Source organism: Teleopsis dalmanni, chromosome 2, assembly GCF_002237135.1.
Source record: "Teleopsis dalmanni isolate 2A chromosome 2, ASM223713v2, whole genome shotgun sequence".
Lineage (NCBI taxonomy): Eukaryota > Metazoa > Arthropoda > Insecta > Diptera > Diopsidae > Teleopsis > Teleopsis dalmanni.
This window is the reverse complement of record NC_051847.1, coordinates 213,605,529-213,625,715: the sequence shown is the minus strand read 5'-3', so window position 1 is coordinate 213,625,715 and position 20,187 is coordinate 213,605,529. Positions and strand designations below refer to the sequence as shown.

Here is a 20,187-nt window from a genome sequence, read left to right as displayed (position 1 = left end):
AAAATTAAAAGCCCTTCATATATCTTATGAAGTTTTGTAGTTTTTTTTCGTTTCTTATACATCTGTCTTTCTCTTTGCGGTAGGTGGAAAGCATGGATAATCATAGCGTAAGATTTTGAACCCCTAAAGTGATCTAAAGAGATGAAGAAAATTTTCACCGCTGTTACGAAGCACAGTGTGAGAAACTTAGTACTTAATGTGTGTATCTTATTTTACTATTAATATAATATTTAATGTCTATCTTTCAATGTTTTTGTGCAATCGATTTATGAGCAACTTCGTTCGATAATAATTTACTGATTAGTATACACTCCAGAAAATTTTAACATTTTTAATATTATTTTATTTTTTATAATAGCTTATATACATATTTAGTAAATTATTATATATTATAGATTTGTTCTCTTTATATACAAAACTAACGCAGCTGAATCAAATTGTAGTTTGCAATAAAAATTAGGAAAGTCTGCGTCTTTGCAAAAACCCTCCACGAAGACGAAGCCTTCGCTGAAGACGAAGTACAAGTGGAGAAGAGAACAATACCAAGATACATTTAGTGCCGCATCGTTCTTTCATAGAATTTAGAATTTTAGGTAGGAAAAGGTAGACCTATTACACCGCCAAAAAAAAGCACATAAAACTGGTATAACAAAGCATGTAAAATACTTAAGGTAGCGATGCGGCAGCAATTTAAGATACAACTGAACAAACCTACACTTACAAAGATAAATTTCACAAAAAATAAGTAATATCTGCGTATATACAATATAAATATATACATAAATATAAAATTAATTTTGAGAAGAAAAAAATTTGCGAATTGAAAACATTTTTGGCAATTATGACGCTTGCGTTGTTTACGGATTTTGCACACATATAAAAGGAATAAATATATAATATATAAATATATATAATAACATATAAAGTGGAGGGATTTCTATATTTAAACTAATAAAAATTTATTTTTATTTTAGTAAAAATACTTAAACAAGCTGAAGCTGTTGAACATATTTTACAAATAAAATTTATTGCGCTACATGTGTAAAAAATAAACCAAAAATATATCTCAAAATCTGAGAGAGAAAAAAAGATACTAGAACTAATAAATAAATTGATTTCAAACAAGGACGGAGCTATAATTCAAATGTCAAATAATCATAAAAAAATAGTGAAAAAAATAATTTAATTACATAAAAGTTAACAATATTATAAAAGAACAAAAATATTTAAAAAGCAGACATCACAACGGCGAATTGAGATACAATTTTTATTGAAGTCTTAAAAAAAAATCTATTACCAGACTTTTTATTGTGATCGTTGAAATACCAGGCTTTGGGCCAGGTAACGTTTTACGGTGTCGGATTGTCAAATTCCTTCACTTAAACCGTGTAGACGATATACTTGGTTCCATCTTTTGCTTCGTGGTCAGAAAATTACAACAAATGATTTGATTCCGGCGAAATCATTTTAAAAACACAACACAGGTTCGGAGAGCAACTAGAACAGATTTCTTAACAAATGACAAGGTTTGTTTTTTTTTTATTTAATAATTTTTAATTTAATTACAATTTTACTTTATTATATAAAATTGATATACAATATAAATATATGGGGACATTTGTGAAATAGGACTCTTAAGGTAACACAACAATCTACGTACAGTCCATCATAGACTTGTCCTAAAGCCTAAAGTAACCTTATGTTCATTTTGTGGTATCAAGAGTTAACATGAATGAAATAGTCTTGTGATTTCAACTTCGATAAAACTCTTATATATTATATAATATACATAATACATATTATGTAATATAATATATTATGTACAACTTGCCATTCGGTGTGAAATATATTTATTTGCCGCCCACATTACAGTTTTGGATCCATTCAAAAAAATTTTCTATGGGTTGTCGTCTTGCTATATATCTACTATATATTAGCTTCGCCAAAACGTATTCAATTCATTGAGAGTATGTATGTTGTCTCTGTAAGCACGATCCTTTGCATTACCTTATTATAATTAGTTATCTCTGCAGTGAAAATAACATCTCATCATATATATTATTTTGTATAAGGTAGCCATCATTCTACTTTATTGATGGCTCTAAATTTATCTTAGTAAATACTACAATATGACAATTCGATAATCAAAAGCTAATTAATACAATAAATAGTGTCCAATTATATACTGTGGAAGCCCTTCATGAATGGATTCTGTTAGACCAATAGTGCTTAAATAACATGTATAAGCACATCTTCGAATCTTTATTTAAAGGAACTAAAGGAATCTTTAACATATTGGTGGAAAAATAATCGAATGGGAAGACTTGATCATTCCATTTTAATTCTGAATCACTATATACGGGCATATATATATATATATATATATATATGTATATATATTTCCTACTTTTGAGCTATTTGTGTTAATACGGATCGACCATAATCCATGTTTTTTAATCGCATAGAGTAGTTCCAATTTTACATAGCAGGTAATATAGTTTTGCATCTGTTATCTATCATACATACGTTATAATAATGAAAGCTTAGATATTTGTTTAAATATGGAAGGTTGGAGTGATATTGTCAACATTTATTGTCATGTTACTACTGTATAATTACTGAGTGGTCATAATTTGATGGTTAGATTAAGTCTGATTACAGTTTGATAAACAAGTACCTTAAAAAACTTAGTCTTATGGGCTTTGCTATGAAAACTGCAGCCAGTTTTTAGACTTTTTTATGGATTTAATGTAGTTTCCTTCGTCTAGTCTCTAATGCCTTTGACTATGTAGTTCTTACATACCCTTTGTTATAAAATCAATGAAAATCTTATTGCTTTGTCTGCAGATGAGGTATGAATTCCTTCATTCAGAACATGCTGTAACCAGAGTGATACCGATATACCGTACAAATTACAACTTCCGGCTGAAGGCTCCATTTTTCCTAAATAATTTATTTACATTCCCACCATGATAAAAACAAATAATTAAATAATTATTTTCAAATTTAATGAACGTAAGTTACTGGCTCCTACCAATTAATTGGTGGTACCTACAGATAGTTTATATTACATCCACTTTTACGTTTGCAGTAATTTTTTGTTATTACTTTCTAAATATGTTTTTAATTTTTCCTATGATACGATTTACTGTAATCAGATTTGGAGTAATTTTAATTAAAATAAAATCCTCAGTTTACAACTTTTACCAATTAATTTTGCACTGATTTCGTTTCGAGGCGCGCAAAAGTTTGCATGAAATGCTATTAATCCATTTTAAGACAGTCAGAAAACAGCGGCTTAAGTCTTCACTGTTAAGCCAGTAATTAAGTTGTACTTAAGCCTATAAATGCCAAATGAAATCTGCAATTAATTTTAATTACAAATTTTTTTATTTACGTTAACAGTGCAATATAACGAACAGCAGGACATACACAACTACTTGAGATACTTTAGACAAATTAAGAAAGATATCCGCCTCAACATATAACTGTTAAACAATTTTTTATGCCAATTTATAAACAAATTCATTATCTTTTTTATATGGCAATTTATGTCAATGAACTTTAACCAAAAGCAATTAATTATGCATTTAAGTTAATTAATTACTGCATTAAATTAACTTAAATGCAAGTTGCGGTGCAACTTCGCTTCTAAGCAGCAAATTAAGTACAAGTTTAACTCATTTACTGATTTCACAGCAAAATGAAAACTATTTCAAGGATACATTCAACTAAACTCAGTTTGTGACCAAAAAACTAAATTTAAAATTATTTCATTAATAAAAATAAAACAACATTACGTCATCAATTCTTGCCACGAACTGCAAAAGATACAATACGAATGCGTGCGCAAAGATATTTACACCGAGCAATCAATTTTAACAGGTACAATACAACAACAACAACAACAACAACAACAGATACAGATACATTGATTGTAGATAGATTTGCATTTTTATTTCTTGAGAATTTTGTGAATTTAATCAAAATGCACAGATAGTTTCGTGAGTTCGACGTGAATTCTTGATTTTATGAGACTACTTAACCAATTCAGTTTCACTCTAGTCCGACATCGATAGATATGGCACCCACATTCAAGTCACTTAAAATCCCAAAAAGAAAATATTTGTCAATTGTTGTTAATAAATTTGTTAACTAATTTAATTAATTTGATTTTTGTAAGTTGTTAAATTATTTACTTAACACTCGTTTTTTTTCACTTAAACATGGCTAATTCTTTTGACAGATTTTTGGTGGGTGCTGAAGTAGGCGTTCGATACGATGGATGATGACGGAGCTGATGAGTTACTTTAACGCTTAATAAAATTGAAAAAAAATTAAAAATTACTTTAAACATGCAAGGTGTCTTATAATATGAAAATCCAATAGAATATAATTTTTATTTTAAAATTATTTATTAGGCACTTGATGAAAACTACAGAGAATTTATTCCGCGCATTTATTTGGACGCATTTCTTAAGACTTAATGGAATTTTTCATTTCTAAGACGATTTATATCGTCTTATATGTATCTTAGTGACATAGTTTTCTATAGATAAAGAAGTGGTCATTTGAAAGTATAGTTTAAGGTGTTATGGAATTATTTGTTTTTAAAACGATGTATCTCTTCTAATGGAATAAATATCTGAGTGACATATTTTTCTCTATCAAAAAATTAGATTGTTTAAGTTCTAATAGGATATGGATAATTTGTATCTTATTGACATATTTTTCTGTAGAAAACTAACTTTGTGTTAGTTCTGAAAGTGTTACCGATGGGTTTTAGCACTTTCAAATTTTTATGTGAACATAAGATGTTTTTCAAAAGAAGGTCTTCCAACGAACTAAACGAAATAGTACGCCTGCAAGTGTTTCGTTCATGGAATGTATATTAATTTCTCATGCGCTGAACAAATCAGATGTGAAGATTTTTTCTAATTTTCTGGAGATAATGGCCTGTCAACAAACTAACTCTAAATTTAAAATTTTAATGGGAAAATAAGGTCGCTATTAATCTATGAAGCAGTCTATTCTATTATTCGATTCGATTCTATTATTATCGATTCTATTATTATCGTTTCTATTATTGTATTCTAAAAGAATGCAACTTACGTACAGATGTCTTGACTTCCCTGGCGTAGTCAGGATTATGCTAAGGTGGCTTTCTTTTGGAAGTATAGTATAAAAAAAACTTTTTTGTTTATACTCGTAACAAAAATTTATGAAAACCACAGCGGAACTATATCTCCACGGGGCAACCAATTCACGGCTAATCCCGCTGCCATGTCAGCAGACGCATCGGATGTGAAGTCGCCAAATTCACGTTCGAATATCCAGGTGACTGCAACCGATGAGGCCCTATGCTCCACTTAGGAGAGAAAGACAGCAGTAAATAAGTAAGAATGCTGCTTACAAAAAATAACTGAACAAATAGCAAGTGACGTGTTTGCAAAGTGGTATAAAATCGCTTTTTGGATTAAAGGGTGGCTACCACTATAACGCTCTTATGCCCAGGTTTATCAGATGTTTCAAACATGTTCCTAAGCCAACCTGTTGGTCTACCTCATCTGCTTTGTTTGGCAAGCAAATATCTTTACACAATAAAATATTGAAATAAAGTGCCAAAAATATTCACTTCACTTTAAGTTAGGTTGTACTGATAAATACCACAATGTTAGCAGTTTGCTCACCGGTACCATAGCAATAACAGTAATTACTATTATTATTTTATTATATTCCATACCCCATTAGGAGCTTAAAGATATAACAAATTTCTCTTGTTGTATTGTTATTGATAAGGGTTGTTCTCTTGAAGTTCTTGAAGTTCTTGAAGTTTGGTGGTAGGGCTGCTACCTTTGACGAATATTTATTGGACATGCGGCCTGCAAACTTATCACATTCACCGCTTTAGCTGTAGTCATTTTCTACTACAGCAAGATGTTGCCATGTACTTGTTCGCCAGAGTCTCTTCTGTTGAAATAGGGTGTATCACGCAAAGGTAGAAGGTTGACATTAAAGCCGAAGATGCTGTTTGAGACGCATCAGACTACTTAAACCCTATTAGTAATTACACTCTTAAAGTTAGGACTCTAATTTTTTATATAAGCAAATTTGTTTTATTAATTGATAATTAATTTATATTTCATTATTTTGTGTTAATTGTTTTAATTTAATTTAAAAAAAAAAATTAATAAAGTTTTGTTGCAATTTGTCCCACTGTACGAGCACTACTGTGAACTAAATATCGCATATGTAGCAAATAACATTCGTTATGGCTTGTACTGGAAAAAAAATCTAATAAAAACATGTTTAATTTTTTTTTTTTTTGGTTAATCAAAAATTGGTCAAAACAAATTCTACATTCTGCTTTACATGCGCAGCACAAAAGAAGTAAGTCAAAAAAAAAACATTTGCTAAAGTTGGCAAAAATTGGCATCGCAGCGCTGCTAAGGTAGGGAATAAACAGAAAACAACATTAAAATTCGCACATGGAAAGGTAAAACAAAAAAGAGCCAAGAAAACAAAAAATTTAAAGCTAAAAACTTAGAAGTAAACTTTTGCTGTCGTAGCGCATGCGTACGGCGTACCGCATGCGCATTTTTGGACGAAATCTTTCAACGAGACGGGAGCACACACACGCAGCGTTCTTCGGACGTGACTTACAAGCAAAGTATGAACGCGTCAAGGTTTTCGTCAATAATTAAACGAGAAATACAAACAACAACAACAATACAAAACGCTTACTACCAACAACGGCACGACGACGGCACGGCAACGGCGCGGCAACGACACGGCGACGACACGGCAACGGCACAGTAACGACAACGACTAAGTGTTAAGTGCTTTGCTTAGAAAAAATTCGAGGACTTGAAACTTGAAATTACAACAAAAACAAAAACAACAATAACCACAACAACAATAACAATAACTAAAACAATAGTTAAGTTAACAATTATTTAAAAAAATCTTAAAAAAGATTTATGGAAAAAAATTCGCTTATAACATTTGAAAATCCTTTTGTAAATTGAACTTTAAATAAAACAATTAAGTTTAATTAATAATATTAATAATAATTGTAATCGAAACTTGATTTATTTACAACAGTCGTGCATGTATCTACGACGCTCAAGAACGTTTGCTTATGACAAAAGATCGTGCAAATTGTTTTATCTACGCTTTGATTAGCCGAGATACAATATACTCTCATACAAAATAGAAAAAAAAAATCGAAAAAAAACTTTGTTAGAATAAATGATTCAACTTTAACCTGACCCTGCATGTCTGTCACATCGCAGACGTTCGCTCAATAGCACAAATAGCACAGATTGCTGCTGTACATACCTAAAAGCTATAAAAGTAACTCATCCGTAAGATAAATTGCAGTAAACGCAACACAAAATATGACATCATGGATATTGGTTGCCATCATTGTTGTTGTTATTGTTGTTGCTGTTGTTGTTTTGATTCTTCGAAAATTACACGCCTTAAGTCAGCGAAAAGTATCTCAATAAATTTTCATAAATTTTACTTGGAATTAACTTCATTGACACACAGACCGATAGACAGAGAGAGACAGAGAGACCGACAAGCAGAGGACGAGATATGAATTTTTGGGTGACTTAAATGGGGAAGATGAACGCATGCGCTATTAATTTAAATAAAATTTAAAATCGAAATAAATCTATAACACATCAAATGCAATATTTTATGGAGATATAAGTCAATAAAGTAAGATTTATTGACAACAATATATTGAACATATTACTATACGCAAATATTGATATATATAAATCAGTATAGAAATATCTAAATTAAATTTGTCGAGTATGTGAAATTTTCTCATTACAAGACTTAGTTCAATAAAATTCTTCATACCATGGTCCTTAGATCAACCCTTTTTTACCAAATAGCTTACATTTTTCCCTATCTGACGCGTTGGTTTCTTAAACATTTTGTGAAAGTCGCTAATTTCACCAACAATTCATTCTGTTTTCATTCGGTCTATGTGACATCCAATAATAGGTGCTCTTGCTAGTTCCAGTTTTAACACTTTCCAGAGCTGTGTCCAGAGCTGTGTAATTAACCAAAAAAATACATAAACATCTATCTGATATTCAGTTACTCAATGTCAAAAATCAGAATATAAGCCATCATGCAACTCCCATAGAAAATTGTTTGATTAAAATACTGGAAGTAAACCTAAAAAAACATGTTTCTTCATTCCTTCACAGTTGCATAAACTGCAAAAGCTAAAAATTGTCAGAAACTGATATTGGATGGCCTTATATAATTTTTCATATTACTAAACAGATTATAGATGCAGATGTATCTTTTTCAGTGCTACTTGCATCTTAACAACCTACACTACATAGAATACAAATTCATTAGAAGAAGAAATTAGAAGTAACAGAGTATTACACTCAATGGGTCTTCGAAAACTTCGTAGAACTTTCAAAAATTGTTATTGACAACCTCCTTAAGTTCTCAAAGAAAATAAATAAGTTACTGTGATGCGGGTACATCTTGTATCAAAAATATTAGACCCTATTAGTTCTTGAGAACTTCAAAGAACAGTCAAAAACTGATATTGACCTTTAAAAAATTTACTTCTAAGAAGTATCGGACTGCTTGTAAAGGAAGTAAATAGGTCGCAAATATGAAGGTACTTCTCGTATCAAGAGTATTAAATTCCATAGTTCTTCGAGAACTTCTAAGAAGCATTAGACTACCTATAAAGGAAGTAAATAGATCACAGAGTTGAGGGTAGTTCTTGTATCAAGAGTATTAGAACTTCTAAGAAGTATTAGACTGTCTATAAAGAAAGTAAATAGGTCACAGAGTTGAGGGTAGTTTTTAAATCAAGAGTATTAAATTCCATAGTTCTTCGAGAACTTCTAAAAAGTATTAGACTACCTATAAAGGAAGTAAATAGGTCACAGAATTGAGGGTAGTTCTTGTATTAAGACCGCATCAGTTTTCGAAAACTACGAAGAATTGTCAAATAATAAATCTATTAGTAATATTAATGAAATTAAAGTTTAATAAAATTCTCTGAGAAAATAAATAGGTTACAGTGTGGAAAGAAGCTCTTAATTTGATAGCACACTTCAATTTTGTGAATTTTTATGTCGTTAAAAGGGCAGATATAGAATAATAAGAGTTCAAGGTGAGATCAGGGGCACATAGTTGTTCTTTCTATATATATAATAAGTTTTTTTTTCATAAAAAATTAAAGCAATATAACAGATGAAATTATTTACAATAGAAACTCATTTCAACTAATTTTCAATTATTTTATATTTAGTTGAATATGAGTTTAAATTAATATTTTTTAATTTAGTTTATACTTTTCTTTTCTGAGACATATTATCAATTCGATATATAACCAGTACATCTAAAGGTTCTACTAATACCAGAAAAAATAGCACAAAAAAAATAAAAATATATTCTTAATTAGTAACAAATAAAAATTTCAATAACATAACTTAAATAAATAAATAAAAATAACAGCTAAATAAATGAAACGCATAAATAAATATGTAAATATTTATAAAAATACATTTTTTATTCCACAATTCCTGAAAGTTCTCCAACGAAGTTGCTTCCATTCAATGAAAACCAACACCACCAATTCATGCCAAATAAAATACATATTGCACTGGTGTAACAACACTAACACACACACACACACACACACACATAAAATTTTTTTGTGTTAGTTTTTGATGAACTTTAAATTAGTGGAGCGCAAAGTTTGATGCATAGCAAAGTGTTAGAGGCGCAGAGCAGAGCAGAGCAGAACAGCGAAGCGCAGCTTAATATAAACACAACAACGTCCAGACAACAAAGCATTTAAAAGCAACACGCAAACCCAAACTTTTGATGCTTTTGCTTTTGTGTATAGTAAATCAAAATCGCACAATTTCCTTAAATACATGTACATGTGCACCAAAAACAATAACAACAACAACAGCAATGAGTAGAAATGACAACAACATGTGCCAAACCCAAAAACTGCAAAAAACTGTATGTATCAAAAAGCCAAAAAAAAACAAAAAAAAAAACAAAACCAGAACAATAAAAGCAGACTATAAGTAATACTAATGCTTTTGTTAGTAACAACTAATGCCGACTGACTGCATTATTGCGTTTAAAGCGTTACTTTTATTATTGTTGTTTTTGTTGTAATTTGTGCTGTTGTTGTTGTTGTTGTTGTTATTCTTTCTCTTGTGTTAGTATTTTCATTTATTGATGTTGCTGATCTTCTGCTTTATGTTCAAGGACAAACGACTTTAAGTAACTTTTCGTTTACTTTTTTTATTCTATCAAACTTTTTATTTATTTAGGAACTTTTTTGTTTTTAGTCACATTTTTTTTTTTTTGATAAAATTTTTTTGTGATTAAGAAATGTAAAGAAATGGCTTAAGTCTTCAATCAAATGTTTATATACATTTAAACAAGCAATGAATCATTTATAGTTTATTTCTTAATTTAGTCAACTGTACTATTTTTAATTTCTATTTTGGTACTTTTTGTTTGTTTTGCATTCAATTTTATATTTTTATTTTTAATATATTGATTTATTACTTCAGTTATTTTAATATAAAAAACCTTGCAGCCATTTTTGCACACGTTATTTATTACTTTTAACTTTTTTTAGAACGATAACAGAATTTAGTTAACATTTTAGGTAATAATTTTCTTATTATAAGCCTCATGTTATTTAATAATGTTACTCATACGCCTATGTGCGTAATTAGTGCCTGTATGTCTGTTAGTGGGAAATATACTTATGTGGAAGCCATTTAAACAGCGCTGCTTACTGTTGATATGAAGCAGCATATGCGTTTTCTGTTTTCAGTTTGAAAATTTAGTTATTAAGCAACTTAATTAATAAGTATATAATCTTTCATAATTTTACAATTAATTATTTTCTAATTACATTTTCTTGTAAATTTAAAATATTTTCTTGATTTGCTATTCTACTATTTCCTTCCTTTATTTTGTTCGCTCGACAGCAACTTGATGGCTGTCATTAACTGTGGGTTGAGTAGCCAGAGATGTAACACTAACAGGATTGTTATCTGCACAACTATTTATAAATTAAATAAACGTACACAAAAAAAACTTAAGACTTTTAGAAGAAAAAAATTTTGTATATCTTTTAGTTATCGTGGAGTAACATTAGCATGACTTCCTCAGATTAGGTTCTATAAATAAGAAAAAATATGTAAACAAATAATGCCTCTACATAGTATTGAAATTTAACAATTAAAAAAAAAAATAATATTAATTAATTCAATTATTGTTTATGATTTCGTTTTAATATAAACACAGCAAAAGAATTTATTAATAAAACTTTCATAGAAAAGTTACAAAATTCCAGAAAAATGTGCGACCATACAAGTCAAGTACGGCTTTGGGTCGGTTGGTTAAGGTGCGCTGACTCTGAGCTCAAAATTTGGCAGGACCCGAGTTCGATTCCTGGTACTTGCAGTCTCAAAAAAAATTATTTACAAATAAATAAATATAAGAATTATTTCCAAGACTACTGATGATGGGTATTTGACAATACTCGAAACAGCTGTATGATCAGCCAAAAATTCAATTAATTAAAATAATTTAAAATGAATTTTTGTTGTTGTTGTTCACTACTGTTCGTAAAATCTCGTTATTACTTTATATTAATTTTTTATAGTATCCTTTTTCATATACCAGAAAGATATTATTCAATCAATATGAGTTTAAAAACTTAAAATCTAAAAGCAATAAAACAAAATTTTTAAAATAGAGTTTAAATGTTCTCTACGAAAATAGATGCACAAATAAATATATTAAATATTAAAAATATTTACACAATAATTTTAATTATATATTATTATATATCACTACATTATGATATATTGATTATGATAGCTGTGAAAATCTTTTTCAATCATTCCTAAAAGGTGGTTTTAGTGGGTTCAATTCAACCTTCAATGCTTTCCACCAATTGCAAACAAATTATAATATATATACATCCGTACAAAAACATATATAATCAGTAAATAAATCTCTAAAAGTTGTTACAATGTTATTTATATATATAACTTATAATATATAACATTATTATATACATATATAAATATATTCAATCCAATCAATGTAACTCGAAAAATATTTTAATTATAATAATTCATAAGAATTTAATTATTTATCTGAATGACTCAGTTATCTTCAATTTCATTCCCATGAGTGTCTGAATTATTATAAGGGAAAGAAACTTGTCTATAAAGCATTTTAATGTCTTTTTCTTTTTTATTATTTTTATTGTAAAATTATTTGCCCTTAACAACAATCACCAAAAAATTTTTACCTAAAAATTTGCAATTTTGTTTCAGTCATTAGGTCTGTGTCTGTTCTCACATTTGGCATTAAACGCGGTTACATATTCACACACACACACACACACGCACGCAAAGACTTCTGCAAACTTGCACGTTCATTTATTTACGATCACTATTGACCGTGAATTGAATTCGTATGTTGAATAAATTTTGGATGAGCTCGTATCGCATTTCTTCGCATTTTGGCAATTCTTTTTTTTTTACTTTGTATTCACTATGTAATATTTAATGTGCCCTACACAAATAACTCGCATACAGGGTGCTAAAGGAATTTAGGTACTTAAATCTGCAATATATATAATAAAAAAAAGTAATATTTTTTTTAATTAATTAAATTTATTTATGTCATCTAAATTATTACTTTGAAACTTGTTTATTAATTAATATATTGATAATTGCGCATTTATGGCATTAGTAAAAGTTGGAAACTCCACTACTTTCTCTAGGTGTGCCTCATTTGTTCTAAGTTGGAATAAACTGGCAAACTACTTTCTTTTACTTTGTGAGACCCCAATTATTTAAAGTTTCTTATGGATACAGTTTAATCGTCCCTCTGTTAAATATTTTGTTAAAATTTTTTGGATTATGACGCTCTTATTCCAAATAAAAGATATTCATTGATTCCTTTTACTTAGACTGTTAATAACATACAAAGAGGGCTAAGAGCAAATGTATAGTTAATATCTCAAAACTATTACCTTGAGTCTAACAAACAAGAAAGTTCACAAGACACGCTGTATATTTATTATACTAATATATATAAAAATGAATTTTTTTTTCGTTTTTGTAATTCTTCTCTCTTTTTTTGCCATGTTGACTTTACGTTAAACGCGTTTCTTATCTATTATATGATTTTTGTTGTTGTTATTTTTTTTATTTTGCAAATAATTTTGGCAAATTTATTGCTACTGCTAATGCAAATGTATGTGTGTATGTGTAGATGTTCAATTGTATGCGTTTGTGTAAGTTGCTGACATTGTAATTGTGTTAGTTTCTGCTTTTTTAAAAATTAATTTATTTTACTGTTGATGTTGTGCTTCTTATTGTAGTTGTTGGTGTTGTTGTTGTTGTTATATTTTTGGGTGTTCATGTTTTGTTTATTATAATTTTTTATGATGTCAGTTGCATTTATTCGCAGTTCACAACAACAATTTATACTATTTTGTTGTTGTTGTTGTTGCTTGTCATTTTTTATATATTTTTATATTTACATTTTCTATATAAATTTTTTTTTTCGTACACGTTTTGGTGATGACCTTGATAATATATTTTTTTTTGTGTTAAAGCTATTAAAAAAAATAAATTGCAGACATATGATTTTTCTATGCATACTCATACACACACAGAGACAAAAAAGTTATATTTATTACTACTCCGATGAGGAAGAAGACAAAGGAGGAAAAGATTTAAATAAATTACAAAATTTATTAGCTCAACTCAGCTTACTATTTAATTTGGTTTTAACTGAGAGATTAGCTATTATTCGAATAAATTTGCACAAAATGGTTGATTGTTTATGATGACTTGTAACAGAAAGTATAACATAACAGAGTTCTGTTAAAGTAGAGAGTGTTCGTTTTATTGTGTTTGACACCCTAAACCTTAATAAATTCCTTCAAGGGGTGTGAAAAATTTTATTGAAATCACAATAGTCCTAGATGAGAATATTTGTTGTTGTTTTAAAAAAAATGTTTGAATCCATTAGTACCGGTTTCTTGTGATTGATGCTTGAAAGAGTTATGTCAAAGTTAAATATTTTGTTAATCTTATCTTGATCATATTGCTTAATAATCAAAGTAATACATATACAAAATAATAATAAATTAGAAAATTAAAAATAAATAAATAATAGTTTAAAAGGATTAATTTAATTTATGAAACTACTAAAAATAGATTTTAAAAATTTTAAACATTACTTACTAAAGTAACACTGCCTATAAAACATCCTAATAAATACAGTTCATAACAATTACAAAAAAACCCCTACACTCCACTCACGCCAGCAGTCAAAGCTTAATTAACCTTGAACGCATACACAGCAAATAAATCCTACGTATCCATGTTCAACGCACGTTTTTAAGAGACTGTCAGAGTTTCAAACCACTTCGCTCACAACAACAAAACGAATATTTGCAACAGAAGTGCTTTAGAAAATCAAGGTTGAACCGAATACCAACTTTTCTAAATAAAATCTGAGCAATTTATATATGTATATATAATAATATATATAAATTGATAATACATATAAAGCGACGTCAGACAAGAAGATCATTTCTGTACTACAGTAGGTTGGTAGAAAAACTAATAGTAGTCTTATCGGATCACTTTCAGTCCTTAAACTCCTTTCCGACTTTATATCGTTTATAACTTTTATTTCAAATTCTTCTAGATCCTTGTTCTCAATATTACATTTTTTTTTGGTTTTTTCTGTCTTCTATTGTAAATTTTAATATTATTGTATCATTATCATTACCATTTTTCTTCCCGAAGTATTTTATTATCTATTTTACATCATACTTATTCATCTAATTTTAACATTTTCGTGCTTATCATCAGCACATCTTTGTCCAGAACTGTAGATAAAGCGATGTTAGTGACTAGGCGATCGTTACTGTACTGGACTGGCAAAGCCAAGAAAACTAGTCTTATCGGAACTCTTTCACTTCATTTGGACGACTAACTTTTGGTTTTGAAGTTCGACTTTTATAATAATTAATAAAAGTTTGTACAACTTATTATTTAATTTGTAAATTCAAACGTTTAGGAGTACTGCCTGAATAGTTCACCGAGTGGATTAGTGAATGGATTTTCTACTCAAACTTCTTCTTCTTCTAATATTTACCTTATTATTCATGGAAGGCTAGACTTTCGTACGTTATTCTCATCACTCTTTTTTTTTTCTTTTTTATAGATCATTATTTTATGTAATGATTTCATATATTCATTCTTTATACATTTTTTTAATAAATATAAATGATTTATATGAAATAAAAAAAATTTTAAATAAGAATTAAATTCATGAAATAAACATTAAGATTACATAATCAAAAGAATGTGTAATCAAACAAAAAAAAATTTGACAAACAAAAAGTATAATACAACCAAATTTATTATCAAAAATAAAAAAATAAAAAAAAATAATTTATACATTATAAGTACAACACTCATAAAAGTACAGATACTTTATTTCTTTACGACAAATATGCACTCGAAAAGTAAAAGTTTTAAACAAACATGACTTATATATATTTTGTTATATATATATATATATATTTTTTTTTTTATTTAAAAATAATATAAGTTTTATTTTTTATTTTTATTTCGTAAAGTATATTAAAGAATTTTTTTGTAAAAGATATCAGCAAAAACAAACTTCGTTCAGATTAGATAAAATCAAAAAAATAATATACTGCAGATACAAATACGGAGCAAGACCACAAATAAAATGAAAACCGAGAAAAAATTAAAAGTAAATAGAATAAAATAAAATAAATTGCGAAAAAATAAAAAAACTGAAATATTCTCACTTTCATTCAGTTTTATGACAGCAGTAGAAATAATCAACGATAAGTTCAATGATACCAAATGCCAAATACTCAAGATTGGCACTTAAAGCCAATGAGTCGGTGAGACTACCTGTTGCCTGATAATAGATACTTTTTTCTTTGCACAGATATTGAGTGCAAACTAGTTACGTTCGATATGCGTCAGTGAGCAATAAAACAATTATAAATAAAACTTTCAATGATATATCATTATAGTGCTATCAAATAGTAAACTGTTAATCTACATATCGAACTCTGCTATTGGTCGAACGGTGATTATTCTAGGAGAAACGTACATAAAAAAGTATCTCAAAAAAACAAAAAAAAAAAATAATATGAAATATTTTTAAAAATTTAAAAGAATCCATCAATGAATTTCTGCCTATGTTTTGTGCAAAAATTTTGTGCAAATTTTTCAATTAAATTTTTTTTTTCTTGAAATTGTTTTACTTAAAAATTGTATAAAATTTATTTTTAATTTAATTTCTTTAAATTTTATTTTATTTATTTTTTTTAATTTTTTTATTAATTTTATTTTGTTGTTTTTTTTTAAGTAATTAAGTGTGTGAATTTATTTTATGTACGCAGCTTGTACATAATTAATTTTAATTATTTCTCTAGTGTGTGCTTAGTTGAAATAAAAAATATTTTATTATACCTATATAGGTGGGATATACATATATACAATATATGTATTGTTGTATAAATGTTTATATTTAGTTGTGTAATTTTTTTTTTTTTTGATGAAATGAAAGCGAAAGTTTCGCTAAAAATTTAGTTTGATTCGCACAGAAAAGTGTCACAATTGCCAGTTCCACTTGGTCTTTTTCTATTCTTTTTCTATTCTCTTCCAAGCAGTTCTTTAGAGCTATTTTTAGTTGAGTTTTATTTGTGGTTATTAATTTGACCCAAATTCGTAGTTCGCAGTAAATTTTGCTGTTTCTCATTAAACGAAAAATTTAAATAAAAACAAAACAAATATAACATAGTTTTTTAATTTATATATAATTTACATTTTTTTATTTTTAGCAATGAAAATATTTTTAATTATTTACTTAATCCAATTTTAGTTTAATTATATTTACTACTAACACTTAAGCACTTTATGAAGCAATTTTTGTTTTTTATTTTTTTTTTTTGTGGTGAATAGTTGAATGGTGTGTATGATTCATACACCATCAAATCGACCACCGTCTGTCGGTATGAAATGCCCCACTCCCTAACATATATATTATACAGAGACCAAAACACCCCACTTCGAAGAGATTTATCCATCCTGAAACCGCTTTTGCATTACTTTGGAGAAAGTCTCTTTTATGTTAGCATGTTAAACATGGTTGTTAAAACATGGATATTATAAAAAGCTAAGCCAAAAATCACAGAAAAACATATGTAATATCATCCTAACCATTTTGTCAGTAGAATTGTAGCAGAAGAAAGAAAGTTCACACGTTTCCACAAACAAAAGCCACTGGAACTTCAATCTGTGACTGGCTGCAACAGACAGATATGCTACTGAGCACAATCCATACAAGCCCATAATAATTTTAAGTATTTAGCCACTTACTCTTAAACATTGTTCATTGTCAATTCTTAAGTGACAGATCGCAATAAAAAAAAATAAATTAAAAAAAATCGTATACGACTCTATTGTTTGTCAGTTCTCTGGACATGCTCTCATCTGTTCAACTATTTCTCAAATCCGGACTTGTATCTTTTTTTTAGTGGCAACAACCTATTAGAGTAAAAGAAGATGGGCTCTGTATCTTTAAAACAAACTCAAAATTAAATTAAATATTGTAAAATGAAATATAACTATAATATATATTATAATAATAAATAATAAATACATAATATATATCGTTTGATAATAGAATCAATACAACACCTTACATAAAAATATTTTTAATAATTATTTACTAAAGTTCAAAGTGCTATAATTTGCTTGTTACATATATAAAAATTATAATTCTCATTTAGTTTGCAATTTTCGGTAGTTGAAAATATTGTAAAAAAAGTGTTACAGTATTCAATTTTAATAAATATTTAACAATTAAGTTATTAAGAGGAATACTAAGTAGAGTTTCTATTTCTTTTTAAAATGCAGAAATCAATCTGTCAAATATAATTTTTGTTTTATATATAATTACAATTTATAATTAATCTATTTTCGTGAACATAGCGTAGGAATTCATTTCAGAGATGGCTTCAACTGCTCTCTTGACTACGTGCGCTTTTGGAAAACGATAAAGCAGGATATCGTCCTAGGGTCTAGACAGAATGGAATCACCATTTGAAGCAATATGTGACGTATGAAAGAGGACTTCAAGTTTCAATTCTGTGATGGCTTTAGCTTTCACAGGCTGGAGTTAACCACCATTATAGAATGACGATGATCAACGTTACTAGAAAGTAATTGAAAAAATTCTCTAGAAAATGAAAATAGCATTTGAAGCAAGTAACATATATAAGCAGAATTTTGCGGGGATGACTTCAGACAATAAAGTACGATGTCAACTTTCACTAGGTAACAAAGTAAGATGGCGATAACTTGCATTGACAGAAACAAAAACGGAAAAATCGACCCGAATGAACAGTGCATCTAAACAGTAATATATGTGAGGGGGATTTTGAGAATCAATTCAGCGATGGCTTCAGTTTTTTTTCTAACTAAATGCATATCTATAAGGCACTGAAGTAAAAGACTGCCACAGGATAAAGTGGCGATAATCAATGTTTAGAGAAAAAATCAAAAAACAATCAACAGAATATAGTAGTAGACCATAGTAGACTAGATATAATCGATTTTTTTTTAAGTTAAATGCTTTTATTGGAACTGATCAATTTTTAAAAATTCACTTCTTATTGAGTATCCTTATAAAAGGTGTTAAAAGAGCTACAAAACATAGCACTGTTGCGAAGATATGAAGGTTACTTATGGAAAATCTTGTGGAAAACCAAATTTCCGAGTAAAGAAGCAACTAGAAACCTTCCGACTTCAATTAAGGATTATTATAATTAATTATTTAGTTCGTGTCATGATTAAATTTATTTTCCATACAACGGATTGTTTAAAATTTTTTAGTTACACTTCACTAAACTTATTTGATTAGATTAAAAGAGAAAGCAAATAAAATTGTATAATATAATTTAAGTAAAATAAAATTTGTAAATTGTTGTTTTGGAACGTTTGGGTTATACCAATGGATGTGGACGGACGAAGCAGAGCAATGACAATTTCTGCTGTAAAATAATTTGACAGAACGAGCACAAAGTATGGAGGTGGCGAAGGCGATATTATGAGTACGAATGAACTAATGAGTATGGTTGATATCCAAATGACCAAGTGCACTTTAGTTGGTGCAAAATACCAAAATACCAACACAACAACAACACAACATCTATAACAACAATAAAAAACCAAATGTACTGAGCAACAAAATAAAAAAAAATTAAATTGAAAGCCAAAAATAAATTGAAACTATTATTAAAAATAAAATGAATAAGATATTTTGCATTTGTAAATATTTGTCGAGTGCAAAATGTAAAATTTACTTTTAATTAATTATAATAAGTGTCAAGCAAAGAGGACACTTCCAACAACCACAACAGATACAACAACAACAACAACAACAACAACAACAACAGCAGCAAATACTAATAATAATATGAACTGGTAAAACAGAAAGTTTTGAATTGTTAAGTGGGTGGTTAGTTGCAGTCAAGTGAAGAGCACCTCAACAAAACAAAACCAACCAGAACACCAGACCAACAACAACAACAATGACGGAACACCAGAACAAGGAACCCTGGACAAAAATACTTGATATATATATATATGTATATATATTGTACTATACGAGTACATTGGCAATATCTTAACTTTTGGTTCGGTTAGGTGAGGAAATTTTTTATTCATGCATGAAAAATTCGGATTTCCTAAAGAAAACTGTGCGTAGCAATGCGTTGGGGTATGAGTATGAGTCCGAGTATCTAAAATTTGTCAAACGCCCACTTTCATACTTGATACAAAACCAAAAAAAGAACATTGGTAAAGGCATCATTACATAGTGGATGCTTATAGAATATATTTGTATCTGCATATACACATATCTAAGTACATACATATGTATATATATAAATATTAAGTTGACTTACATATCTAATCTTATATATATATAAATATGTACATGCATAACAATTTTAATTTTTTATATATACATATTCTTATGTATCTGCATATAGCAGTTGGAATT

The 20,187-nt window shown here is 28.4% G+C and overlaps 1 protein-coding gene across 1 annotated transcript in view; it reads left to right on the top strand.

Moving 5' to 3' along the window:
- The first annotated feature begins 1,268 nt into the window (after positions 1-1,268).
- The window catches only part of LOC119685464 (sex determination protein fruitless-like), a 421,971-nt gene continuing 403,052 nt past the window's right edge, over positions 1,269-20,187 (top strand). Inside the window, exon 1 of the mRNA XM_038099746.1 lies at positions 1,269-1,526. Coding sequence (XP_037955674.1) covers positions 1,519-1,526 — 8 coding nt within the window. The 5' untranslated portion in view covers positions 1,269-1,518. The remainder of the gene's footprint in view (positions 1,527-20,187) is intronic.